The sequence below is a fragment of the Piliocolobus tephrosceles genome, chromosome 10 (assembly GCF_002776525.5).
Source record: "Piliocolobus tephrosceles isolate RC106 chromosome 10, ASM277652v3, whole genome shotgun sequence".
Taxonomy (NCBI): Eukaryota; Metazoa; Chordata; class Mammalia; order Primates; family Cercopithecidae; genus Piliocolobus; species Piliocolobus tephrosceles.
In genome coordinates, this window is record NC_045443.1 from 92,610,742 (window position 1) to 92,621,381 (window position 10,640).

Genomic DNA, 10,640 nt, shown 5'->3' on the forward strand with positions numbered 1-10,640 from the left:
AAGAAAAAGAAAAAGAAGAAAAACTCCTTACCTGGCACACAAAGGCCTGCCCTTTCTGACCCATCACACTTCTCTTCCTCTTCCCCATTTATCTCCCACCACACTGGCCTTATCTTCTTTGGAGACATGGAATTAACTGCCACTATGCAGACTTCCACTAATGGTTCCACATGCCTGGAAATATAGAACCCTGGCTGGCTCCTCCTTTTCTTTCAGATGTCACTGTAATGAATACACCACCTTCACAGAGGGCTTTCCTTGACCACCCAAGCTTCATTCGCTACCACAGCATCCTGTTTCAGGTCTCTGCAACTCAGAAACTGCTTCTGATAGTTTTCTTATCTATTTATCTGGTCCTTCCCCTACTAAATGTCTGCTCCATGAAAGCAGGATGTCTGTTTTGTGCACTGTGATATCCTCTGCATACTTAGAGCACAGACTAGCACATAGTAGATATGCAAACCTTCTTGAATGTGAAAATAAAATATTTCATCAATTGTTGTTAAAAATCAATGGAAAAACGTTATTTCAGAAAGTCAACTAACACCAAAGAATATGTATTGACTTGAACCCTAAGAGAAAAATATTTTAATAAATAAAAAATGAGGCTGGGTGCAGTGGCTCATGCCTGTAATCCTAGCACTTTGGGAGGCTGAGGCAAGGGGATCACTTAAGCCCAGGAGCACAAGATCAGCCAGAGAAACACAGAGCAACCTGTCTCTACAAAAAATCTAAAAAATTAGCCAGGCATGGTGGCACATGCCTGCAGTCCTAGCTACTTGGGTGGCTGAGGTAGAAGAATCACTTAAGCCCAACGAAGGCAAGGCTGCAGTGAGCTGTGGTCACACCACTGAACTCTGGCCTGGGCAAGAAAGTGACACTCTGTCTCAAAAAAAAAAAAAGATCGGAAGGAAATAAGCCCCATTTTGTTTTGTTTTTGTTTTTTTTTTTTTAATTTAAAACAAGAAAAAAAAAGATATTTTTTAGTAGAGACAAGGTTTTACCACGTTGGCCATGCTAGTCTCCAACTCCTGACCTCAGCTTATCTGCCTGCCTTGGCCTACCAAAATGCTGGGATTAAAGGCATGAGCCACAGTGCCTGGCCAATTATATTTTATTTCTATCATGACTTTTTTTTTTTGAGACGGAGTCTCGCTCTGTTGCCCAGGCTGGAGTGCGGTGGCGTGATCTCCACTCACTGCAAGCTCCGCCTCCCGGGTTCACGCCATTCTCCTGCCTCAGCCTCCCGTGTAGCTGGGACTACAGGCGCCCGCCACCGCACCCGGCTAATTTTTGTATTTTTAGTAGAGACAGGGTTTCACCGTGTTAGTCAGGATGGTCTCCATCTCCTGACCTCGTGATCCGCCCGTCTCGGCCTCCCAAACAGGCGTGAGCCACCACGCCTGGCCGACTTTTTTTTTTTTTTTAAAGGAGTCTCGCTCTGTCGCCCAGAATGGAGTGCAGTGGCACAATCTTGGCTCACTGCAGCCTCCGCCTCCCAGTTCGGCCTCCCAAGTAGTTGGGATTACAGGCATCTGCCACCATGTCTGGCTAATTTTTGTAAGTTCAGTAGAGACGAGGTTTTGCCATATTGGCCAGGCTGGTATCGAGTTCCTGGACCTCAAGTGATCCACCCGCCTCAGCCTCCCAAAGTGTTAGGATTACAGGCGTGAGCCACCACGCTAGGCCTATCATGACCTTTAAAGACTACATTTTAGTCATTCCTCAGTCTTTAATTGTGTGTTATTTTATACTTAGGCTACAGCTAAATATAAATTGCTTATGTGCCGTATTTACCTAACATATAGAGGCAAGATATTTCTAAAACAAGCAGAGGTACTTTCCTGGCTTATATATAAAGAAAGCTTAGAGAAATTTTGATCATGAAAGTAGGTGACACTGTTATCTTGTTCTAATCATGTTCTGCTCCCCATGGTCTTCAACAATAAATTCAATCCTCCTAGACCAATCTTTCTACATTATTTCCACAGAAGTCACCAAAGCCTCTGCATACTTATTTTCTTCAGCCTAGTGGAAGTAGCTCCTAATACTAACCTTTTGGTATTCTTTTCCTATTCTGAAATCTACAGCTTCTACAAGGATGTTATATATATGTAAATTTGCCTTTCTTTGGGAGGCCAAGGCGGATCACCTGAGGTCAGGAGTTAGAGACCAGCCTGACCAATATGATGAAACCCCATCTCTACTAAAAATAGAAAACTTAGCCAGGGATGGTGGCATGCGCCTGTAATCCTAGCTACTCAGGAGGCTGAGACAGATGAATCACTTCCACCCGGGAGGCAGAGGTTGCAGTGAGCTGAGATCGCGCCATTGCACTCCAGCCTGGGCAACAAGAGTGAAACTTCATCTCAAAAGAAAAAAAATTGCCTTTCCAAAACAACCATCCTATTATTTCAGTGAATGGCCTCTTTTTCAAAATTGGAAAGGGAGTTTCACGACCTGCAGCTCCAGAAGGTAAATAAAACATTTAGAAACTATTCCAATGTGCATACAGCATCTATCCACACTGAATCTCAAAAACCTTGATTGCCCAAGTTCACCTACAGAAATATAAATTGGCTGCATGTTGCTTCTGAGGCAGCATTACCAAAGATTTGTTCAAAATAATAGTATTGAGCTTGGTGTGCCAAGGTTGTGAATTTTGGGCCACTGAAAATAATCAATCTGGTCAGGTACGGTGGCTCACATCTGTAATCCCAGCACTAGAGGAGGCTGAGGCAGGCAGATCACCTGAGGTCAGGAGTTCGAGACAAGCCTGGCCAACATGGTGAAACCTCATCTCTACTAAAAATACAAAAAATTAGAAAGGTGTGGTGGCACGCGTCTGTAATCCCAGCTACTCGGGAGGCTGAAGCAGGAGAAATGCTGGAATCCAGGAGGCAGAGGTTGCAGTGAGCAGAGATCGTGTCACTGCACTCCAGCCTGGGCGACAGAGTGAGAATCTATCTCAAAAACAAAACAAAACAAAAAATCAGTCTATGGGTAACTGCAAAGATAATATATTGAAGCAACTCACTGTAATGAACAATACATCTCTGTCACATGTACGGCCCTTATGGCTTCATCTAAAATTGGAAACACTAGGAAAATCTGAAAACAGTCCATTTTTACCAGTGCAACATTCTTTCCTCCAGTTCCTTCAGGAGATCCCGGTTGAGCTCATACAGCTGAGGCAAGTAGTATAGGATCTGATTTAGAATCCGGTCCTCAATCACTGGTTTCCCAAGTTGCCTGGAAGCATGAGCTACTGCATCCCGGAAATCCTATTACAGTCCAGAGCAGAAAAAACAATACATACACATATGACTTGATAATAAGCTTTCATCCCCAGTCCCCCTCTTCCCTAAAATGATACGGATTGCACAGCTGTATTTCCCATGCAGAATTACAAATCGAAAGTGCCCCCTTCCTCCTACCTCACTCACCTAGATAGGAAATTAAAAATAAAAAATAGTGGCTGAGACGATTCTTTGATATTCAAACATACCAAATGATATTTATCTTAAACCTTTTAGTTTGATCTCTAAACTTAGCAATTATACTAAGCGGGTGTCTGGAAATTGTAACAAAATTCTAAATAGTCTTTAGAATTATTCCAATACCATCAATATAAACACAATCCATTTATTTTAAAAGTCCCCAGGAGATCTTAGCTAATTTTATTCTGGATTTAAGAGTCCCACTGTCCACTTTCAGTTATCATTTCCCCACAGCTGGCGCATCCTAGGTGAGGCATGTGGAGAGAGGCATGTGTTGTGGGTCTCCCTCTGTCGTCCAGGATGGAGCGCGGTGGCCCAATCTCAGCTCATGGTAACTTCCCGAGTAGCTGGGACTATAGGCGTGTGCCACCATGCCAGGCTCATTTTTGTATTTTTTGTAGAGACGAGGTTTTACCATGTTGCTCAGACTGGCTTGAACTCCTGAGCTCAAGCAATCTTCCCACTAGGGCCTCTCAAAGTGCTGTGATTATAGGCATGAACCACCGTGACTGGCAGGCACATGCTTGATAATCAGAATCCTGGATCCAAGCCCTTGTTCCTTATTTACTGTGTTTCCTCGGGCCAGTCTGATTTTCCTCATCTGCTAAGTAAGTATAATAGTTACGAGACTTTAATTAGATATTGCACATAAAACTTTTTTTGCAATGCATTTGGCATATAGAATTAAAGAAACATTTTAACTCTGGACCAGAAATTCTCCCCTCCCGCTTGCCAACCTCTCAATAAATTCACCAGGGTTTACACTTTTCACAAATAAGAATCTTTCTTGGCCAGACGCAGTGGCTCACGCCTGTAATCCCAGCACTTTGAGACGCCGAGGCGGGTGGATCACAAGGTCAGGAGATCGAGACCATCCTGGCTAACACAGTGAAATCCCGTCTCTACCAAAAATACAAAAAATTAGCCAGGCGTGGCAGCGTGCACCTGTGGTCCCAGCTACTCAGGAGGCTGAAGCAGGAGAATGGCGTGAACCCGGGAGGCAGAGCTTGCAGTAAACCGAGATCGCACCACTGCACTCCAGCCTGGGTAACAGAGCGAGACTCTGTCTCAAAAAAAAGAAAAAAAAAAGAATCTTTCTCTTCACATATTATTTTTCATTTACTGTTCTCTAGACTATCTGTACCATGTTTTAATATATGTCAATACCACCACACCCTATTACTCCAGAGGACTTGGAAAGGGTACGGTAGGAGATAAGTATTTGCCTAGATTTCATTGTCCCCTAAGGGTGGGCCTCAAGATATAAGTAAAACAGAGTGAAATCTGTTCCACAGTCCTTGAGAATTCAAAAACAAAGATTTTTTTCCGTTTTGGAAACAGCAGTTTTAATTAAAATTTGAAAGCAAAGTTTGGGTAAATGACTAATAGGCCTTATCTTCCCTTACCTTTATTTCCAAATGCTTTCCCTTCAGGAATTTACCGGCAAATGAAATCAACCAAAAAAGATACTGTTCCTTCCACTGATCTTTTCAACACCTGCCCCTAAAATATGTATATTAACCATAATTTTTTTTTTTTTTTTTTTTTAACTCTGGACAGCCAAAAACCTCACAGATAACTTAAAGTATGTGAAAGGATTCTTTTTCTAAAGGATGGCTATTTTGAAGAAGTCCAATCCTCTTATGCTTAATCAATGCTAAAAATCCCTTCACTTAGGACTCAGTACCTGGGACTAAGTTTATTGATCCAACAGTCACATTAGCCCAAAGGAGCCAACTACTCACACCAGTAACTAAAGGACTAACTTGTATACCTAATTAGTATCATATAAAATAAGAGTATTTAGTTCTCATAGTATTATAAGCTCTAATCCAGAAAATCACTCAGAACATCTCCAGAAACCAAATGGGTATCAGCCAAATTTCACCTCCCAACAGCTTGCTTCAATCAGCACTCACATTTACTATGATAAAATAAAGCCACTTAACACTTTTGAAAATCATTAGGCTGTCTGCTATCAGGCAGAGCTATAGAATACATTTATTTACGCATCACGAATAATATATTCAAAGCAGAATAGTTAAACATCCTCTATGGTTATCTTTTTTGCTTTTGTTTTGACCAGTTTAGTGACTGATATAATTTGGATGCAAGAGTTCCTTGCTCAGTAAAGCAATAAGCACCACTCTTTCTTCTGGTAGAATAAATGATGACTATATTTGTCTCCTGGCAGCAGGATAACTTTTGTTTCCCAGTTGGAAGGTATTTCCTCTGCCATGACAGTGACAGTGATGTTAGCTGCTAAGTAACTTAAGGACCTGGTTTGACACAGCTTTTGCCAGACCCTGCATTCCATACGTCTGCCACCATTGCCAAAAAGGGAACTTGTTTATTTAAGACACATTTAACAGAGACCAGCCAAATACAAACTGAACTGACCAGTGAGATGGCTGCCTCTAAATGGACGCCCCTGTCACACACCAGGCAAAACTCTGCTTTTCCCACTACTACTGGATGTTTTTAGGCAGCTCGGAATGGACTGATGGCCCATGATGTCTTCTTTTAAATTATAAGTAGTATGTCCGAATAAAATAGAAATTTAATAATTAAAATAGTAGAAGTACACTTAATAAAGACTATAAGAATTTTGAGACTACATAGCCATGAAACCCAGAGAGTTACTTTTTTTTTTTTTGAGAGAGAGAGTTTCACTCTGGCTGCCCAGGCTGGAGTGCAATGGCATGATCTTAGCTCACTACAACCTTCGCCTCCCAGGTTCAAACGATTCTCCTGCCCACATAGCTGGGATTACAAGCATGGGCCACCACGCCCAGCTAATTCTGTATTTTTAGTAGAGATGGGGTTTCTCCATGTTGGTCAGGCTGGTCTCGAACTCCCGACCTGAGGTGATTTGCCTGCCTTGGCCTCCCGAAGTGCTGGGATTATAGGCGTAAGCCTCAGCACCCAGCTTACTTTCTTTTTTTGATAAAGAGTTTCGCTCTTGTTGCCCAGGCTGGAGTGCAATGGTGCAACCTCAGCTCACTGCAACCTCTATCTCCCGGGATCAAGTGATTCTCCTGCCTCAGCCTCCCAAGTAGCTGGGATTACAGGCGCTCGCCACCACGCCTGGCTAATTTTTGTACTTTTTGGTACAGATGGGGATTTCACCATGTTGGCCAGGCTGGTCTCAAACTCCTGACCTCAGGTGATCTATCTGCCTCGGCCACCGAAAGTGCTGGGATTACAGGCATGAGCCACCACGCCCGGCCTTTTTTTTTTTTTTGAGACAGAGTCTCGTTCTGTTGTTCAGGCTAGAATGCAGTGGCGAGAACTCAGCTCACTGCAACCTCCGACTCCCAGGTTCAACCATTCTCTTGCCTCATCTCCCGAGTAGCTGGGATTATAGTTGTGTGCCACCACGTTTGGCTAACTTTTTGTATTTGTAGTAGAGATGGGGTTGCACTATGTTGAACAGACTGGTTTTGAACTCCTGGCCTCAAGTGATCTGCCTGTCTCAGCCTCCCAAACTGCTGGGATTACAGGCGTGAGCCATCGTGCCCAGCCAGAGAATTACATATTCTAAGTAAGCACTTGACAAAGATTCTGTACTAGTCAGGTTCCTGAATCTTTTCTTAGGCCCATCTGTGCACTTTCTTACAAAATCTAGTTTTAGCAAGAACCTCCCACCCTTGATACTGTTCGCGTTCTTCATCCTCTACCATTGCCCAGGTGATGTATGATCATCCTGGCTGGTCCGTCTTCTGCAAGAATCCCGTTAAGTTGGTTAAGTCAGAATCTCCCTTGCTCCTGAAGTTTCTTCTTAGTAATTTTCCATCTACTAACTCCCACTTTGCTCCTCCTTGGCTATAAATTCCCACTTGCCCATAATATATTTGGAGTTGAGCCCAATCTTTCTCCACTACTGCAAAATCCCATTGCAGTGGTCCCTATGACTATTGTTTTTTGTTCTTGAGATGGCGTCTTGCTCTGTTGCCCAGGCTGGAGTGTGGTACGATCTCGGCTCACTACAACCTCCATCTCTTGGGTTCAAGCGATGCTCCTGCCTCAGCCTCCTGAGTAGCTGGGGTAACAGACATATGCCACCATGCCCAGCTAATTTTTGTATTTTCAGTAGAGACAGGGTGTCATCATGTTGGCCAGACTGGTCTTGAACTCCTGACCTCAAGTGAACTGCCCACCTCGGCCTCCCAAAGTGCTGGGATTACAGGCATCAGCCCCTGCTCCAGGCCCCCTAAGCCTATTGTGATAGTCCTGAATAAAGCCTGCCGTACTGTGCTTTTGCTTCGACAAGTGTCATCGAATAATTGGGCTCCACTCCCAGTTATGGCCTCCATAACCACATGCAGCAGCCCTGGCCCCAGTCTCATTCCCTTACCTCTTGGGCCACCATTTCCTGACAGCTGTGTGCTACGGCCCCACTGCCAGATGTAACTAATTCACACAGGAACCACTAGCAGAATCTTTAACTTCTCAGCTCTTCATGAACCTCAACCACTGCCAAAACTGGTGTCACTGGGAGGAGGTGACATCTTTTTTTAATAAAAGGATGATTACAACATATGTCTGGTTACTTTTCTAAATGTTAACAACCAGGATAATTTGGGAAAGTGTGATGACACTTAAAAGCCAGAGGCAAAGCTATTTTGAGGCAGAAGAATCTAAATTCACCAAAACCTTGACGAAATCAGTGAGGATGCAAGACAGCAGGATTAGCCCTTCAAAAGTTAGATCCAGAGTTTAATTTTTCACACTGGAAAAGCCAGGTAAAAAAAAAATTAAAGTAGTGGGGGGAGGAGTTAAGAGTGTGAAAATGTTAGTTAGCTGTAGAGTTTGCTGGCATCAAGTACCTAGACTTCATCCTTACAACAAAACCTACCGAATATTCTGCATGCAAAATTGAACCACCTACACTGTAGTTTCTGGTCATAAAAAGCAAATGCTTGTTTAATGTGGAATTTGTAGGACTAGAAATGGGCCTCTGAATTATGAAGCATATGATAATATTATTCTTACTAATTCCCCAAAACCTACAAATAAGAATCACATCAACTTTAAGTTGATCTTTAATTCTTTTGAGATATTAACATATCAGCCTTGCCAGCTTGAATCACTTAGGGAAGACCTCCCTCAGCAAAAAATCAATGCAAATAAAATCAAGTACAAGTATCTGAGGCAATGAAGCACAAAACAGATGGCCTTGTTCATGGGGTCAGGCTTTATATCTCCAGCACCAACAAGAGGTATGTGACTTAATTACCAGCTGTCCTGACCCAGCTGCCTGACCTCAGGGCATTACTGCACTACTACCATGACACATGAATTACAAAGACCAAAGGGACATATGGACAGACATGGAGCTCTACAAGGTTCCCTGTCCTCATGAAGGACACCAGGAATCACTTCACTTTAAGCAAAAGCAAAGCAGCTGTGGGGGTCAAAGTGCTATGATAAATATGCAGAAATGAGTGTGAAACTATGAAGTAAAAGTAGACGTGGGAAAGTCCCCACATTAACCATTTGACTTTGTTTTTAAAATGAAAATATTTTCCCAATGAAATTATTCTTCCCTCTCTATATGTAGACCCGGTGATATGGTATGTAATCATCAGTGGTGCATAATCATCAATGCAAAACTGTAGAAAACATAACTGAAAGCAATCTTTTATGTCTAGTTTCCAATCTCCTTTTTTTTTTTTTTTTTTTTTTTTTTGAGACGGAGTCTCGCTCTGTTCCCCAGGCTGGAGTGCAGTGGCCGGATCTCAGCTCACTGCAAGCTCCGCCTCCCAGGTTTACGCCATTCTCCTGCCTCAGCCTCCCGAGTAGCTGGGACTACAGGCGCCCGCCACCTCGCCCGGCTAGTTTTTTGTATTTTTTTTTTTAGTAGAGACGGGGTTTCACAGTGTTAGCCAGGATGGTCTCGATCTCCTGACCTCGTGATCCGCCCGTCTCGGCCTCCCAAAGTGCTGGGATTACAGGCTTGAGCCACCGCGCCCGGCCTCCAATCTCCTTTAATAACACTAACAAGTAATCATTATAGCATCTCTAAGTGACCAATATCTAGCTGCATTTTCATCTTTAGAAGATGAAAAACAAGTTTCTCTGGTTTCCAGGGCGACTAAAAGAATTCTGAAAGCAAGCTAATATATCCAAAGATATACTATATTCTATACAGCATGGTAGAGATTTCAAATAATAATTTTCAATCAGTTACTAAAGAACAACTGAGTACAAGGGGTCAGACAGACCAGACTTCAAAGTCTGGTTTTGCTATTAAATAGTGGGTTATTTTTGACAATTAGCTTACTTTCTTCATTGAAAAAAATAGGAATAACATCTACTTGATAGGGTTGTTATGAAGGTTAAAACAGATAATTGATGTAACATAGCATGCTGGAAGGAACACAGAGAGCACTCAACAGAACACCATTTGTTTAACTAAAGGAGATTTGGTTAAGTTAAATGATCAGATGAACATCATTTAAGATCCACGAGTCACCTTCCCTCCCTCTCTCCACAAGTCCCTGAAGGCTTGGAAAGAGAACTGTGAAACAGAGGCATCTAAAGAGAAGGAAATACCAAACCAAGGTAGGGAAAACACTTCAGCAGCAAAACAAAGGTACTCTGAACAATGAGCTTCATTCAGTGAAGGACAGTTCTCACGTGAAAGAAGCTCCTCCAGAGTGAAGGTTTGGTAGCCATCAATAGAAGCTAGAGGAAGATTCTTTACAACTAAAGAAGAAATGCTGAAAATGGTTCACAAGACTCAAAAGACAGGGCGTATTCAGTAAAACAGGATGAAGTGATTTTAACATGGAAAAAAAACATGAGAACTGAGAAAGTCTTCTATTCCTTTACAATGCATTAAAAAAAAAATCTTTTCTACTTAGTAACAGACATCTGGATGCCTAGGGTAGCCTTGCCTCTGCCTCTAGGATTTTATTGAGCCTCTCAAATTTTCAAGGGGATGTACGTCTCCACCTAAAGAAATTAGTGAAGCAAAGATGCTTTCTTGCTAATACTATATAGCCAGTCCATCTTTGTCAAAAAAAAAAAACCCTTCCAAATATATATAACATACATTATATATTTTATATATACTTAACATATATATTATATATTTAACATATATTATATATATATTTAACATATATTATATAT

General features: G+C 42.2%; 1 protein-coding gene across 1 annotated transcript in view; it reads right to left on the reverse strand.

Annotated features, from left to right (window-relative positions):
- FGD6 (FYVE, RhoGEF and PH domain containing 6) overlaps nucleotides 1-10,640 on the reverse strand; it is a 136,401-nt gene that overhangs the window by 60,590 nt on the left and 65,171 nt on the right. The window contains exon 6 of the mRNA XM_023228057.1: nucleotides 3,133-3,284. Coding sequence (XP_023083825.1) covers nucleotides 3,133-3,284 — 152 coding nt within the window. The remainder of the gene's footprint in view (nucleotides 1-3,132; nucleotides 3,285-10,640) is intronic.